The 17,843-nt window shown below is 37.0% G+C and overlaps 1 protein-coding gene across 6 annotated transcripts in view; it reads left to right on the top strand.

Annotated features, from left to right (window-relative positions):
* PDE4D (phosphodiesterase 4D) overlaps positions 1-17,843 on the top strand; it is a 1,449,177-nt gene that overhangs the window by 866,430 nt on the left and 564,904 nt on the right. The window contains exon 1 of one of the 6 annotated variants that reach the window (XM_032403452.1): positions 3,066-8,561. The exons of the other annotated variants lie outside the window; for them this stretch is intronic. Within the exon in view, the coding sequence (XP_032259343.1) occupies positions 8,515-8,561 (47 nt within the window). The 5' untranslated portion in view covers positions 3,066-8,514. Of the gene's footprint in view, positions 1-3,065; positions 8,562-17,843 lie in introns of those variants that run through there. 6 annotated transcript variants of the gene reach the window in all.

A 17,843-nucleotide genomic window follows, 5' to 3' on the forward strand; every position in this document is an offset into this window, starting at 1 on the left:
ATGGTGATCTTTAACCATCTATTTTAAAGATAACTGGAATATTAATGTCTTCATACAGTAAATACAAGATGTGGAAATAACAATACACATGTGTCTGTATCTATATAGTATCTATATTATAAATATAGTAATTTGTAAATATCATAGTCATATTTGCTTTTAGGTAATCTTCTTAACTGTCAGTGGTGTGTGCGTGTGCATATGTATATGCATTGGGAGCAGCAGTTTTAAAAGGTCTTTGCCTTTTAAATGGCATCTGATTTGCACACTTTGATATAGCCTCTAACTTTCTATTAAAATGACTATGAAAATATACCCCTCAAAAAATACAACTAAAAAGTCACTAAAACCCAGGATTGATGGCGATTCATTGCTAGAGAATCAAAGAACCAATAAATTAGGTTGGAAATATATTATTACTATATATATTATTATCATATATATTACTATACTATTACGATAGTATATATGTAACTAAAGAAAGGAGATATACCAGCAGACCAAAGATAGATCAAAATTAGGGAGTTAGAGTTTGCAAGTAATCACATATTTGAGCTGGAGTAAAATAAACACATACTGTTATCAAGATGTGTGATCAGAAGCTTCACTGTGTAGGTAGACGTAACTTTAGTGTTGATGCTTCCAACTGCGAATGAATATTGCTTCTGGCCCCAGCTACAGTGTTCCTGTGGGCCTGGAAAAAGAATGAATCAGTTATCCATTTTTGTTTTTAACGCTTGTTATTGATTCAGCTAATAGTACTGGTGGTACATTTAAACTCTTATTAAATATATATTTTGAATTTGACTGTTTAGCTTTGAGGTTTGAGGTTGGATTTTTCAAGACTACCAGAGATTCTATCTGATAAATATTAAAAACTTGGGTTTTATATTCCAATACATAGATATTAACTAAGAAAGACATTGGGGAGGGTATGTGCTATGGTGAGCGCTGTGAATTGTGTAAGACTGATGAATCACAGACCTGTACCTCTGAAACAAATAATACATTGTATGTTTAAAAAAAAAAGATAGTAGGAAGGGAGAAATGAAGGGGGGGAAATCAGTGGGGGAGATGAACCATGAGAGACTATGGACTCTGAGAAACAAACTGAGGGCTCTAGAGGGGAGGGGGGTGGGGGATGGGTTAGCCTGGTGATGGGTATTAAAGAGGGCATGTACTGAATGGAGCACTGGGTGTTATACGCAAACAATGAATCATAGAACACTACATCAAAAACTAATGATGTAATGTATGGTGATTAACATAACATAATAAAAAAACCTAAGAATGACTATTCTTCCTTAATTAACAGTAAATATAAAAATAATACTAAATATGTTTTTGTCCTCATTGGTATTTTAATTATGCAAATAATATATGGAAATAGTCTCATTGAGAAGATTAATCAATTCAGAAATAAGTAAAGTAAAAAGTAAATTTTTTAATGAGGCCCACTTTTAAATTCCCTATCTCAGAGGTAATTAGTTTGTCAGTAGTTTGGCATATATCTTTCTGGTTCTTTTCTTCTACATTGGCATCAATATATTTATATACACCTGCACATTTAAAATCATATTAACTGTATCAAATAATCCATACTAAGATATTACTCTGAAAATCTGAGTTGTTTCTCTTTTTTTTTTCTTCCACCTACCAATATTTCAGATACTTTTCCAAGTAATTCTTAGGACTCTATAATATCTCATAAACACGGGTATATTTTGAAGCTGAACCTTATCACACGAGAAATATTTTTATTCCTTTGAATCCTGAAACAAATATGATATAAAGCCTTTAGAAAAGTTAAAGGTAGAAATAAAATATAATTCCATTTCAGAAGGGACTTCAAACATTATCTCATTGGATTTTTCTATTTTTTTTTCCATTTCAATTTAAGTAAGTTGCAGACCCAGTAAAGAGTCTGTATTTTATTACATTTTCTAATCATTGAATTTAAAGTATATGTGAACAGCATTTAAAAAGCTCTCTTTTCATTACATAGTATTTTTCTATAATTTACCTGAGTGAGTTAAAAATTACAATAGCCTATGAATTTGCTATTATTTCTATGTTACAGATAAGGAAATGGAGTCTCATGGAGGTTTAGTGAGTTGTTCAAAATTACACAAAAAGTAAAAGGCAAAATCTGAAATTAAGGGCTCATGTTTTGAGACTCTAAGACAGAATGCAAATTCAACTTTTTCTTTTCAAAGCTGCTGTGGATTTTTTCCACATTTGATTTTTGAATAATAAATATTAAGTGCTTTCTTTGTATTCTAGCGTTAGGTATTCTACCACTTCTACTTTGAAAAATACTAAAAGTAGAATTTAGCAAGCACTCTAAATATCCCAATTAGGAAATGTGTTTGATATGAGAATTTTTTTTCCTGCAAATGTATTGATTTATCATTTAAACTGAGAAGGTGATGATTCAAAATGACTTGTATTAGTTAAATCATGAAAATTTCTACCAAAGCAACTGTTGCTTTTAGGTGATCAAAATAGATGACTAGTGATTTTTTTTTTTCACTTTTCAATTAGTGGTTGTATCCTTGATTATAGAATATGTAGAAATTGAATGTACTAACAACTTGCTGAAACATGACACAGTTCCCTCTGACTCTTAGCAATGGAAACCATGGCTTCATGAAGAGCTCCTCTTCTTTCAGTTATAAATGTACTGAAGTTACAAATGCCTTCAGACTTTGCTAGAACTTGCCAGAAGTGGGAAGTCATCTCTATCAACATGGTCATTAGTTAACATTAGTTAACATTTACTGAGTGCCAACAATGTTTTTAGTGTTACAAATACACAGAGGAAGATGCTGTTTCTTTCCGGAGGGATTGGTTTTCTTTAAGAGTGAGAGAGAAAATTTGCTTTTGAATGTCTGCTCCACTGGGAGGTAGGGGTGGGGAATGTGCCGTCATCTTACATTTCATTCTACATATTAGAGTGCCACTCTCACCTCTTTATTAATTGGTGATATATATAATACAGAGAAAAACATACATATATATATATATATATATATTTTATATATATATATACACACATACCCATGTACGAAGTGCACATAAATTTCATTTTTATTGGAAATACTGGAAATTTTAAAAAAATACTGTTTTTCTGACTTTAGGTGAAAAAGTCATATCCCCCAAGATAGCCAATGACTGTAGCTTCTGTTTCCTCAAATATGACATATTTATGCTACAAATACAGAGAATGTGCTTAAAAAAAGTTTGTAGAGGTATTTGCATATGTACATATTTTTATACAAAATCAATATGTAGAATAGAGGGATCAGTTTTTTCATTTGACAACTACAAGACAAAAGTTCTCCAGCCTTTTGAAAATATGGGACACGTCCCTAAAATATATGAACTAATAATTAGTATTCATAAAAGATTAATAAGAGATCACCTTTTAGATCCTTGTTATTTCATATCTAAATCTAGAGGAGCTTTTATTATGTAAATTCATTAAAAGGGAGTCATTGATTTTAGCTATTGGTTATAGCAGAATGTGACGGTGACAGAAAGATACACCTTAACACCGTTCCATTCTGAAATACCGTTCCATTCTCAAAGTGAAACTCAGGGAAATCTGTGAGGTAAGTCATTACACCCTCCCTATCAGATAAGTGACTGAAGAGTTTAGAAAACACCCAAGCTCAGAAACTAGGGTGTGTCTGTATTATGCTGTGCTTGTATTAGCATAAAGGTCTACCTTCATTGTTTGTATGACACTCATTGTGAGGGAAGCCCATCAGTTGAAGGCGTTTGAAGAACTCTCAATGGAGTCTCGAAACTGACAATACAAAGGTAAGATTTTGCCTAGAAAGTGTTAATTTTGTATTCCTACCATTAGGTTTCTCTAAACATTTTTAGGAACCAGACTCCCTTTTTCAAACCAAACCTCAAAATAAAACAGGTAGAAGCAAAGGGGCTCTGGTTGAAACCTGGCCTCCTCTGCCCTGCACTTGCCCTGAATTTGCAAAACCACAGGGCAACAAGAAATTGAGTTAAAAAACCATCACCCTTGCAAGCATCATCCGCTAGGCAGGGCAGGAGAGGATTTTGGTTGTTGGAAAAGGATATGGTGACACTAGCTAGTTAATACTTCTCTGATTATGAGAGCACTAAACAATCTTTCATGAAAATGCTGGTTAGATGATTGTAGTTTATACTTTATCAATAAATTGACATTTTTTTTTATTTGTTCTTGTATCAGCCTCATGTGATGATGATTAATGTGAGTCTGTCCCTGAAAGGCTGCTTACTCTTGCGTTTGCTGTGGGATTAAGATTTTTTTTCTTTTTTTTCAAAAACCAACCTTTGTACTGGTAGAGCTCAGGCTGCACCACGGCTGTAAGGGTCTCAGCAAGCTTACGCCGATCTACGATGCTCAGCCAATAATTAGCACTCCTTCAGCGGGGCTGGGATCAGCAATAACAGCAATCTCTTATGTATGTTCCTCTCATTTCTTAGAAGTTCCATGAAAGGATCTACCTTTCAGTAGAAAAAATAGATTTGTGTTACTCTAGTCTGTCAGTGTTATCCATCTTTGAGAATTTGTTTTTTTTTAATTACAAACCTGTTCTGCTCAAATGTTGTTTCTTGAACAGTTGTAAAATACTAAGTCTTGTAAAGTATCAGTTTGTAAAATACGAGTCCTAACTCTGAAGACCCTGTTTCTAATATACATGGAATAAAAATGTTGGAAAAGCTATTACTATCCTCTAAACAAGCCCATTCTTTTATATATATTGCCTTGAGTTTTCAAAATACTCAATTTAGGATTGTTTATTAATGTGTAGTCTTGGTTCTCTGAACTGTGAAATAAATTACATTTTTTTCTTTATTATCCCTCAAGCAGAAATTTGGCTTTTCTACTATTTGTCATAGCTTCTCAGTTGTGTGTCCTTTCATTCTAATTTGTTATGCCTTAATATAGAGAGTTGCGTATATAAAAATAGAAATAAAAAGCCAAGAAAAATCCATCTAAAAAATATTCAGTTGAAATCTCCTTTTGGTTTAAATATATTTTAATTTTACATCTCCTTTAGTAATCTGCTGGGTAATTCGTATATTTTTTTTACTTCTAAAGTGCTTTGCATATACGATTGCCCACAAATGGGAACAAGTATAGAATGTTGAACTGTGTGGTAATTGAAAAATATTCAGAGATGTTTTGGGTATCCGATGGCCCATAGGCATTACTCTGGCATATGAACAGAGTAGAGTAGAATGGACTAAAAAAAATAAAGAATTTTCAAATAAATAGTACCTATTATAAGGAAAAATCAATTTCCACGTCATTTTGTAAATATTTGTACTTGCCCCTTTCCACGGAGACCTACTTTTTACACAGTGTGCGGATTAAGTATTGGTTTTGAAATAAGTTCATGTTCATTATCGTATCATCATCATCATCATCATCAAATAAAACACTGACCTGTTGATCTGAATTCTCTTCCAAATCTACTGCTAACATGATGTGTGATAATGAAGAAATACTATCCTTTTGGAGACTCATCTCCAAAATTGGCACAATAAATGTCATAGTCTCCTTAGCATGATTCTGTAAGGCTAAAGTAATACCTTTGAAAATAGTTTTTTTTTTTTTTTTCAAAGCATTAACACTATATAGGGGTAATTCATTCAGGCTCTGGAGCCAAACTTTCTTGGTTCAAATCATGACTCTTCTTAGATGTTTGGCCTTAGGCATGCTACTTAATATCAGAGTGCCTCAATTTCCTCAGCTGTTAATGGGGTTAGTAATGGTCCTTACCTAATAAGTGTTGTGAGGATTAAATGAGATAATAGCATAACATCCTTAGTACAGGGCCCCGGGGCAAGGTGGACATGAGGGGCATGGTAACTTTTCCTTGCTCTTAAATAGTAATATTTAAATATGTCATATAATATCAAATATTGAATTACTCTGTGATGTTGATTCCCAGCATTCGAAGCTTGTCAACAATAATTCAGATGGAAGTTTTCTGGTTCAGATCACAAATGACCTAATGGAAGAGTTTTATTCCCTTTAGAAAAAGGAGGTCATGAAGACACTGCGTAGGCTATAGAAAATCCCCAAATATATTCTCAAGTTTCTTTCAAGCTGTGGTACCATCTGAACCTACAAGTTCAAACTGCTTTTAAAGGAATCATTCAGTTCTTCCTCATCCCAGGAATACTTCCATTAAGATCATCATTTGATCAAAATGAAAATTTCTCAAATCATGGCAGTTTTCAATACTAAATTTATACCTGGTTTTGAATTTGTGGGAAATACCCCTCCCTCCCCCAATTCTGGGTAGTATTTTCTGTGATGACAGGGCCTCACCAGAGGAATCTTAACTAAAGATAATGGCATGATATATTAAATGTTGCCAGTATTCCATTTAATATTAAGCAATTACATAACAGCTTTTTTAAATGCCTAAGTTAAAACTGATACATTCATATTGACTACACTGCTACTTGTAAGGTCCATTCTCCTACTGATCTTCAACAAACACCATTTAAGTGCCAACCTACTATTACAAGAGTTTACTATTTTATTCTTGCTCCAAAATGGCATCAACAGTGATGGGGGGCTTTCAGGGGATTGTTGAACAGAATTTTTGCAACAAAGGGTAAGCTTGAGGAAATACAAAATATCAACCGTAGGCATTGCAATGCTTTATCTCAGCACTCCTCAAATCTACACACCCCCTAATCAAACAAGCAGCTTTATGGCATGCGCAATTGCAACTGAAGTATAATCCGACTTCCGCAGAACGGGCTTCCACAGGATTTCCTGTCCAAAAATTACCGTGTGGTCATCTGTAGCCAAATGGTTACAAATCATTAAAGTTAGCAAGACACTCGTAGCCCAGTTTTTGTTTTTGTTTTTGTTTTTAAAGGAGACAAAGTGACCAAACCCTGTCATTTGCAAATTCTCCTGGACTTCTTTTATTCCCATTCTTTGCCCTGGCTAAGAAGGGAAAAACAAAAACAAGCAAACAAAAACCCTCCCTTCGTAATATCTGTTTGTTCAAGGTGTCATTTCCCTGGGAGGTTATTTACAGATTTCTTACTGCTTCGCTTGTCTTGCCTGGTAATTACTTACTGAAAGAAATCTGCTCTTTAGGGCGAGCTGTTCCTTTAACCCCTTTGGCTCACTCTTCCTTGGAGGCGAGCAAGGGCGTGCTGCAGTGTCTGGGAACCCACCTAGAGGGCCCCCTTGACGCGAGCACATCCCCTGTCAGGCAGCAGTGTCTGCAGCGGGAGCGGGCTGCTGCAGAGTTAATGTACAGTACCACGGAGCCTGCAAGTGTCCTGAGCTGCTCAGAGCCGGGCGGCACAGCCCAGGGCAGACAAGGCGGCTGCGACGATCCCAAAGGTTCTGCTGGAAATTCGGAGCTGGGAGACCCCAGCAGGAGCCTGTTGCCTTTGTGTTTTAAAAGCATGCAAGGTCTGTATGGCTTGGGCATGAGAATCTTTCAGAAGATGTCAGCGCATCAGAGTAAATGACACCTATTTGGGAATTGAATTTGGGGTAAAACAGAGAGAGAGAGGGAAGAGAAAAGAAAGACAGCGGGGGAAGAAATTCTTAGACAACGTCTGACTTGCCGCCGTGAAATTCATTTTCTTTCCAAGGCAACATATGAAAAGCCCGCACACGGTTTTGATAACAAATTAAAGGGGTTTCTGCAGTGAAAGGATCAATAGCTTAGTCATTTTACTTAAGGAGAGCAGACAGCCTTATTATGGGGTTAGGCAGCAGAAATGAATTTTCTCATGACAGCACCTTCTGAAGTCAGGATGGTAGCTACTGGTAATCCTGTCCTGCAAAGCAGAAATTGCTCCTTGCCTTCCTACTTTTACCATTGAAAACCAGCAATTCTGAGATTTGGGAACGAAGTTGGCTTTGATTATACATGGTTTCTAGCCCCTCTGCCCAGGTCTTTGTCCGACGTATCTCAGAAGGCAGCACTGCGTTAAAGTGACCACACATGAATATGTGCCTAAGAAAGAAGAAAAAGCAATATTCATTTCTAAAGGACAGCATGGCAAAGCAACCTGAAGTTTTCCATTTCCCTTCTAACACTTCTTTAACAAGGATAACAAGAAACTGTCTTTTGACTCCTTTTTTCCCACATTCCAGAGTCCTTCCTGAGAGGATGCATTAATTTACACTCTAGGCAGTTGGATTTTACCAGGACAATATTTGCCACCATTTAGGATTAGCGATTGAACTGGTTATTTTAGTGTGTTGACTAACTAGTGGAACCTAAATGGATGGACCCATACCTGCAGTGCTCTGTGATATTTCTTTTTCCAAATCCTGGAAGGGCTTTTGTTGTTGCTGTTTGTTTTTTGGGGGGGATTTTTTTGGAATTCAGTACTTGTTGCAATAATTGCCCATGATAGCTGCTCAAACAGGAGAGTTGGAATTCATCTATGAAAATCACTACATGTAACATATGAGACAAGGAAAATATTAATGACAGAAGATCTGCAAACATGATGCACGTGAATAATTTCCCCTTTAGAAGGCATTCCTGGATATGGTGAGTAATCAATACCCCTCCTTCAGTTTGTAAAACTCAGAATTTAAAAATTCCTTGACAGGTGCCAGAGGTGAATTTTTCTTGAACAAGAATATTGGAATCAAGTGAGCATGAAAACTAAAACATGTTTAACACCTAATGTTGTCTGAGAAAGTAATGGTTATGCAATAACAAATTACTTGTTAATATAAAAGCATCCCAAAATAAGAATTCTAATATGAGGACATTCACAATTGCTAACATTTCATAGAGGAAAAAACCCAATAATTTTGAGAATGGCAGGTATTTAACTAATAAATAAAAGAAAAAGGGAGGTTTAGATTTTTTTTTTTCTGTTTTATTTGAAAATTCCCTGGGGAAGGACACACATGTATTTCTGATATCTAATGTCTAATGTCAACTTGCTTACCTTTAGGTCTTTTCAAATTTCCAAAAGAAGGTTAAGGGAAAACTTAGAATGTTGACTCAGTTTTAAAATAATACTAAAATGTGTTGGTGCCTCACATTTAAGGAATTTAACTATTTAGAAGTTAAGTAGCTATATAAATTCTAATATAACTATGTAGAAATATTTCCACTGGAATGAACCAATTTAATAGAATTCTAACACATGAATCATCAAGTGTTCAGACTCTTAAAGAATTTGCTTAGTGCATTGATATTTTATTATGTATTAAGGCTCAATGCAATTTATTAAGCTTTCAGGACATATGACATCATGTACCATTTCTTACTAGAGTTTATGAGTAAATGTGTATACGAAATAATTGCTGAGGGTATTATAAGGACAGAGCTCATTATTTTAAAATTGCTTGTTTTTAACCACACCTTTAGGGTTGACTGGATTTAAATCTCATAGTAAAAACTTTGTCAGTGCTTGAGAAAGGCACATTTTAAGGTTTTGTGGTTACTAACATGGTTTGCTTTGGATACTGCAACGTGTCTGATTTTGAAAATATGTTTTCCAGGTAAATTTTTTGGGTGGTCTCAAGATAAGTCATAAATATCAAAATAGAGGTTTCTGAGGGCTTTTCTAACTGCTTTTATGACAGTGTCTCAAATGAAAGCTTCCTGGTATCTTAAGGCTCTGCCCAAATCATCTGCTGGTTTGTTACAGATGTTTGAGCTTGTTAGCTAAAAGTCAGTTGTAGAGAAGGGTGGGTGACATCCTCTGTCACTCTGGGAAGGGACTCATTTTCTATCACTACCAGATACATCCAGAACTGACGTTGTGACGTATCTTCCTTCTCTGCCTTACAGAGCCACCGTCCCCAATCTCTAATGTGTTTGGGAGGAAATCTGGGTGACATGCCTGCAAACCTTAATGGCCCCCTTCCAAGTGCATCACCAGAGTTCCCAACTCAGTGGGAGCTTTGGTTCTAGGGCCTTACTGGGCCTGATGGTGAGGTTCTGGCATCAGCAATGAGGTTCTTGCCATTCTTATAGAATCAATCACATAAATAGTCTTTAACCTTAAGGTAAGAAGGTCTTGGAAACACTCCCTGGCACGTAGTAGGCATTTGTCAAATATTTTTTTTTCTTCTATTCCTCTGCCTTTGTTCAAGGTTAATTTTGTAGTTACTGCAATTTGTTTAGGGGGAAATTACCAGTCTCATTTCTAGAAAGTGTACCTTGCTCTAAAGCAACAGTTTTTGTTCTGCCTGAGCCGGGTTGTTGGTGTCCATTTGTTTATGTTGCAATAGGTAGGATGCAGGTACTCTTTGAATACCTAACATTATAATCACCTCATATTTTGTTACATTTACCTCACCTGTACTTTTAACAGGAAAGAAATGAGCTATTCAACTCTGTAGTTTTTGAAAGAATGCAAATGTGCTTATTCATGCTCCTCTAGGTCTGTAATAAATATGTTTGAAAGCTGTATAGAGAAGTTGAGAGTCCTGGTGGTTTTCCTTTGTGCCTGAAGCTCGGTAACCCTTCATATACTTCATTGCATCGTGTGCCGATTTGCTGTTGTTGTGGTGGCCAAACTGAGCCAGTGTGGAGTGTGAGTGTTCTGTAGATCTATTCTTGCCTGGGCCCTTTAGAAGGATTCATTAGTAAGACGTTGACCTCAAAGGAAGAAGGTAGGTTTTTTTCCAGGTGACCCAATTAATGTTGTGCTTGGTTCTCAACTTGCCTGATTGTTGTTTTCCTCTTATTTATAACCTCACCTTTCAATACTGCGGTAAGAGATTCTAGGTGTTTGTTGACAGAAAACCTTCCCTCCCTTTGTCCTACTGTAAGAGTCCCTATTGGACTGGATTCCATGCTCATGAATTACTGTGCTGAGAAGAAAGGATTTGCCAAGTTGTTCTCCTTTTCATCTCCATGGGCTCTCTTTCCTCATTCTCACATGTAGGTCTGGTCTGGTCTTTTTTCCTTTCTTCTTCTTCTTTTTATTATTATTATTATTTTTTTTTATTTCACAAAGGGCAGATCAGAAGTTGGCAACAAATCAATGCCAGGGACTAATAAACATTTTAAAGGAGATGTGTGCCTTGGTTTGATGAGCCTGGCTCATCTCTAGGAAGGCTCTAACCCCTTTGGATAGGCAGGACAAAGGGGTGCGTGCTCTTTTTCTCTCTGCTTTTTGAAGAGCAAGAAGGAGGGAAAATTGAGATCTAGAGTAGTCTTCAAACAGTTATCAGAGGTAATGATTCAAGTAGAAGCCTGTGTATACTGCTCCCACTTGGACTCTCATCCTCTTGCCCTAGGGCTAGTGTGTTGAGAATTGAGCAATAGTATTACAAATTCATTGTTTATTGGTTACAAGTTAAAGTTAATAAGTGGTCTTTTTACTTGTCTTAATAGAACACTAACCCATAAGTGCTAAGAGAGTGGTATGAAGAATGTGCTTTTCTTGTTTAAAGCTACATTATAAATACTTGCTGAAGAATTTTATTGCAAAGGCTTCTTTCCATTACACTTGTTGACCTTTTTCCTTCCAAGCCAAACAAAGATTAGGGTTTGCCTCACTAGGTAAATAAGTACTATATAGCTCTTCTTATTTTTCATTCTGGCTGGTTGTGAGAACATAGTGATAGTGTGGCAATTCAGGAATGGCTCTTCTTGCATAGTTGGAAAAAGGGAAATGAAAGTCCACTTTCTAGGAACTTAAATTTCATTTAGTAGCAGTTAAGAGGACTCTTCAGAAGCATTGTGGCCTAGAATCATATTCAGGGGTCTAACAAGAATGACATAACATAGTGTGCCAAGCATATGTTTGTAGATTTTTGCCTAATGTAAAAGTATGACAACTTTGTGTAATCTGATTTATGAAGATGCTACAATTTTATTCCAGAAACACCAGGACTGTGTTGAATGCCACTGAACTGTACACTTTTAAGATTTAGGAGGGTGCTTTATTTAAATGCCTTTGCCTCCTTTCTATGATGGACTCAAGTGACTCTGAGGGAAGACAATGGGAAACGGAAGCCAAAGGCCTCTGCTACGGGAGGCTGCCCAGTGCTGCTATCAGCATGCTCCTCTGAGGAAACCTAGGAAGAGCCGGGATTAGTGACTGTATGATGGTGATTAACTCTTTTACTTATTTGGTGCTTAGGATTTAATTTTTTAAAGGCTACATGTTTAAATTATTTTATCAAGCTTTCTTTATGGTGCTGAGAGGTGATTCCAATCAAGAGGCAAAATAGGGTGATTATGGTAACTTGACTCCACATTGAGGCTTCTTTTCCCTTTTTCTAGGCCCCCACATCCCTTCATTGATCTTGCCCTTCCCAGGTCCCTAATAAAGTTTACTCCAGCAAGTCAAGGTTTATTGTTCTTCTGTAAACTGAGGGTTAAACTCATGTACTCACTCATTTTGTTTTCTTTGATCTAAATCCTTTATGGAATGAAACAAGATATAAATCAATATATTAATACTATCTTGTGCATATATGTATATATATATATAAATACATAAATATATGTGTATATATATATCTATATATCTATATCTATATCTATATTTCAACAGCAAACACAATGAATAAATAATCAGAGAAAGGCAAGCTGGCCTGATTCCTGATGCAAGGATCATCCTTCTCATCTGGCCTCTTAGACTCTCATCTTTTAAGTTTTTCTTTCCTTCATTTATTGGAACTATAGAAACTCAACCCAGAATTGCATTTTCTAGAGTTTTATGTTTTGGCCAATATAATAACCTCGCTTGTCTTATGAGAATTTTGGCGAGTGGGAGAAACATTGAGTTTGATGACTGTGTGTAGTGAAGGACAAAATGCACGAAGTCTCACACAAGATAACAGAGTCTGCTCATTTTAGTCAACCTAAAATTTCTGCCAGTGTTTGTTGTCTGATGAGATTTCAGGTCATTGCTGATCTCGCTTCAGTACCATCTCTTCCCCTGAGGGACAAAACTACCCATTAATTCTGGAATACTAATACCAATTTCTCAGATTGATCCTGAATTCCTGTATGGCCAAATACAATTTATGGGCAATAGAATTTAGGTAGAGATCATAATTATACAAACTCATCTTGTTCACAAATCCCCTGGGTTTGATCGAAAAGTCAGCCATTGTTTAAGGCAGAAATTCAGGTTTAGATATAATACAGCAAAGATTTTCCTTTAGAGAAATAGTGATCCTATTAAACATATAATTTTCCCTAGGTTTTCTATTTTATTCTCTTTTATTGCTTTAGCTGTATTCTTCTTAGTTTCTGTTAGCAATATCTTATACTTTTAAAATAAAAATAAGAGTCATTTTTTATAAAAGTTGATTATGGAATGGTATAATAGAGGAGTAAAGTGGGCATCAGTCATATCAGCATGCCCACAACTTATGGAAATCAAATGTAATTTTTAGTCTAAGCAGACTTAGTAAAATAGTGCTCTTTAAACTGCTGATAGGTTACATCCTCAATGAGCTAAGTGGGTGGTCCATGTCAGAAAGGTTTTAGACAATCCCTACAAAAGAAAGAAAGGAAGAAAATATTCTCCATCATGTGAAAATAATTAGCTATGAATTTGGGATGTTTTGCTTCTGTTAAATTCTTCACTTCCCAACCCCCCCCCCCCCCCCGCCTTGTTTCTGTATCCCTTTTAGCTATTACTGAGTTAACTTCCACTAATGTTTAGGTTTTTGGGCTCAGAGAAAAATAGGCAAGTAAAGGAAAAGGAAAATAGTTCAGAATTCTGAGAGGAAGAATACCCCAAGGAGGGAAACTGACAACCAGTTTCTCACTTGCTGCAGGTTAAAACTAACTTCCTTCCTTCATCCCTCTCTCCTTCCCTGCCTCCCTTCCTTCCTTCCTTCTTTCCTTCCTTCCTTATTTTCTTCCACAGTGTCCACACTTTGCCTCTTCCTCTTCTCCTTTGATCACACTCCACAAACATGAATGCTCATCAATACCCATCTAGCTGCAGCATCATTGCCATCATTTTTACAATAGTCCAAATGCCTCCAAGCCATAAATTAACTGCTGACGCTGTTTATCACTCAATGGACTCTTGGACGGTGTTTCCAGTAGTTAGAGAAACCAGCCTGTAAACATACTTAAGACGAGATATTTTAACTAGCGATTATATTGTGTGCAGTTGTGGGATATATATTTGGTTTCAAGGATGGATAATCGAGATTCTATACCATCAGGTTATTGGCTTGGGAAATACAAAACAAACAAACAAACAAAAAACCCCTCAGGTTTCTATCTCTAAATTCTCGTGTTAATGCTATCTGTGACCTTGTGAAGGCTCCCTGAGCTCTTCACTACCTGTTGAAAATGAGTGCAGCAGGTATTTCTTTGCTTCCTGTTGAAGAGTAGACTATTAAAGAAACTCACATAGCACATGGGGAATAATAATTTATTAGACTGCTAGACCATGGCATGCTGAAACCTCTTGAGAGAATTTCTTAAAATATAGGTACCAAATGTAACCATTGGGGGCTTCATAGAAGAGATGAACATTGACTGAACACCATTCCCAACCCCCCACCCTGCACATGCCCCCTGGTTTCACATAAATACATCATTTAATGACAACAGTAACTTTTAGAGGAGGGTCTGATTTGAATCCCTGTTTGCAGATGAGGAAAGGAATGCTCAAAGAAGGTAAATAACTTGCCCGAGGTCCCATATCTATAACTTAGGGTTACTGACCCATTCAAAACCAGGTCCGGCCTCATTTTAAAACCCAGCGTGTTTATATCACTGTATGTTGTTCTGTGGCAGATGCCTTAGCACTATGTCTGTGGACCTTCTGGAAAATAGACTAGCAGGAAGAGCAGAGAAAAGAAGCAGTTTCACTGTGTTAGTTAGCAAGTTGGGTAAGTACATGGGATGCCTAGCAAATGCCCGTGGGCTTTCCCCGAGAAACCCTTCCTGGTCATGTTAGTCCCTGACCTACACTTCCACCATGTCAGCAGCTCTTCTTGTGTTTTCTCAGAATGAGAAATTTTATAAGGAATTTGAGGTGAATCCTGTTCCCAGGGGCACTCTGGTCAGTGGGGTCCTTTCTGTGAATTAGGAAAAGGTGCTTCTCTAGGGAGATATTTTAGGAAAGACGTCCCACTTTGGGCAGACGAATTAGAAATGCAGAGTGTGGTGTTTCGTGAATGGATAGAGCCTCCTTGCAAAGCAAAAGGCAGCCCTTCCTCTGGGCACATACTCAGCAAGCAGAGCAGGCGTGAGCTGAACTTTGCTTACTGTGCTGTTGGGCGGTGATCAAATGGCCCAGCCCTGGCCCGCTTTTGACCTGGGCTTCACCTCCACCTCGAAGGGCAGTTCTGACAGTCAGATGAAATGTCTTTGAGAGTGCTTTGCTGGTGATAAAACGTCATTGAAGTTTTGAGTTTTGCTACCATTGTTATTATTTTCTTCAAGATGTTATAATTACAAGTCTTGGAAATTATTTTTTTTTTTGCATGGATAAAGAATATTCACATTTTCTGAAATCCGAGCCAGTGCCAAACTGCCAAAGAAACATTTTAATCATGAAAGAGCCCAATATCTTAGCTGCTGAAAAATGTCATTCTTACTCAGTTGCGTTAGAACATGTGGAACATACTGATTCATTTAAGCATAGGGGATGCCCAGATACGTATGGTAACAGTCCTGCCTTGAAGACACTTAGAGACTCTTGAGGAGAACAGCCACAGCAGCAAATAATTATAGAACAGTAGGGAGCGTATTAGTATGTTTGGTCTATACAAAGTTATAGGAATTCAAAGGGAGAAACAACTGGGTGCTCCAAATACTTTAAAGAAGTCTAGAAATGAGGAACTAAAAAATACCTGATGGACTTGATAATTAGTAGTTATTGGCAACACTTTGGAGAGTGGTTTAAGGGAAATCTGGGGGTGAGTTCTATTTCAGGGGTTATAAAAGCAGAGAAAATTAGTGCACACTACTTTCAAAATTGTGGACAAGGACAGAAAGAGAAAGAGACAGTGGGGGGCAGAAGGAAGAAGGAGAGTAGAATCAGTAGTTAATGAGGAATACCAGGTATTTCTAAGGATCAGGGGGCACACCGCAAGGGAAGTGTCCATAGAGAGGATCAGGACAGTGAAGGACATGACTTCCTTCCTGATAAGAGGGAGAAAGGGGAGGATGGATGCAAATAATGTAGAGTTTAGGTAGGTGGAAGGAGAGGCTGAGGAAGTTTTGGTCTCATGCCCTCTGCTCTCTTTGGAGGGGGGCAGAGTGGAATTCAAGATTGTATCTCAGAAGGAGGACCATGGCCACATTGTGGAACAGTGTCTGTGGGGAATTGGAGGGAAGTGTGAGCATATCAAGCAAGATGGAGGAAGTCAGTGATAATGGATAGATAAAGTCGATAAAGGACATTTCACTTACACAAAATTATTTTCACAAAGTATCATGTCAGGAAAAGGGGCAGAGATGTGGCAGAAATCTACAATTCTTAATCACTAAATTAGGAAGCTGTTTTGTCATTAGAATTTCTCCTGTTGATTATATTTTTGGGGATTCCAAAGAATGCAGAATTGATTTTACCGTTGGGGTTCTCTATTTGGTAGTGGAGGAGGCCTTTTTAAGAACATATTAAGTAGATTGCTGTAACAGTGTCATGACCTAATTTTGGAAATGCGAGATTTCCTGAGCTTCCTGGAAATAACTCTTGGGTGACAAACAGAAGCTCTAAGATGTTTGCTTTGAATTTTATCTTCAAATGAATAAAAATCACAGTGGGAAGAGAAGGCAAAATGATTCAGCTTTGTTCACTTTTTTAATAAGAACCTTTCTGTGGTTTATGTTGGAATGTCACAAATCCATATATAACCTGCTTTTACAAAGATTTCTTCAAAACCCTTCTGAAGTTGGCTTGCAAGTGTCACCCGTCTCTGAGAAACTTACTGAAAATGAAAAAACCTACTATGACTTCAACCAGAACTGGTATAACCTATTTTAAATATTTATAAATTTACATTATCTTTTATGTTTCCATGATATCTCAAGGGGAAGAATGTCAAATATAAGATGCAAATTAAAGGAACTTCTAAAATACCTTATAGGTTAATTATAAATCCTATAGTATATACTGAGTTGAGGAGATATTATGAATTCCTTTCATCTTTTCTGATCATCAGCACTTTCTCTGAGGTCAGCAGATCTTCCTCTTTAATATTCTTGGCATTCAGTGCTCATAATTACTTTGGGCTTTCTTTGTGGGATTTCTGCTGAAGCTCTAAACATCTAAATAGGGTCCCAAGCAGTCCTACTCACTTACAAGGGAACTTCGTGATTCCCTTCCTTGGAGTTGTCACGTTTTCCTTTTTAAATCTGAAGGTGAGGAGGTTGAACTAAATGATCACTAGTGGTGCTCTAAAAACCTAAGAGTCTATATCTTACCTTATTAATTTACTCATTTCTATATTGTTGAGGCTTAACTGTCCTTTGACTGAAGGGAATGCTGAGAAATAATACAGTGATCAACAAACTCCTCGGAGACCTAACCTTGAGGCCCTTCTGAAGGATTTGGCCCCTCCTGTGAAAAACCCTTAGTCTCTCAGCCTTAGGTATTTGGCTTACTTCCTTCTTCACAAAACTATACTTTAAAGATCAGCCTTGTTCATGGGTCCAATGGCAATCTGATGCCCATGAATGCTGATAGTCACAGTAGCTGAGAAAATACAGCTCACATACCGTGTATGTGTCTTTTTTGTCTTCCCTGCTCTTCTCTCGGCCAGAGATCTCAGGCTCTTCCCTAGGTTAGCTCCCATCTAGTCTTAAAAAATAACAGGGAATGAAGTTCTCAGTATCAGAAACCTTGTTGTCGGCTTGTTTGTGTATACATCT

Source organism: Phoca vitulina, unplaced genomic scaffold (assembly GCF_004348235.1).
Source record: "Phoca vitulina isolate PV1807 unplaced genomic scaffold, GSC_HSeal_1.0 scaffold6, whole genome shotgun sequence".
In the NCBI taxonomy this organism is placed as follows: domain Eukaryota; kingdom Metazoa; phylum Chordata; class Mammalia; order Carnivora; family Phocidae; genus Phoca; species Phoca vitulina.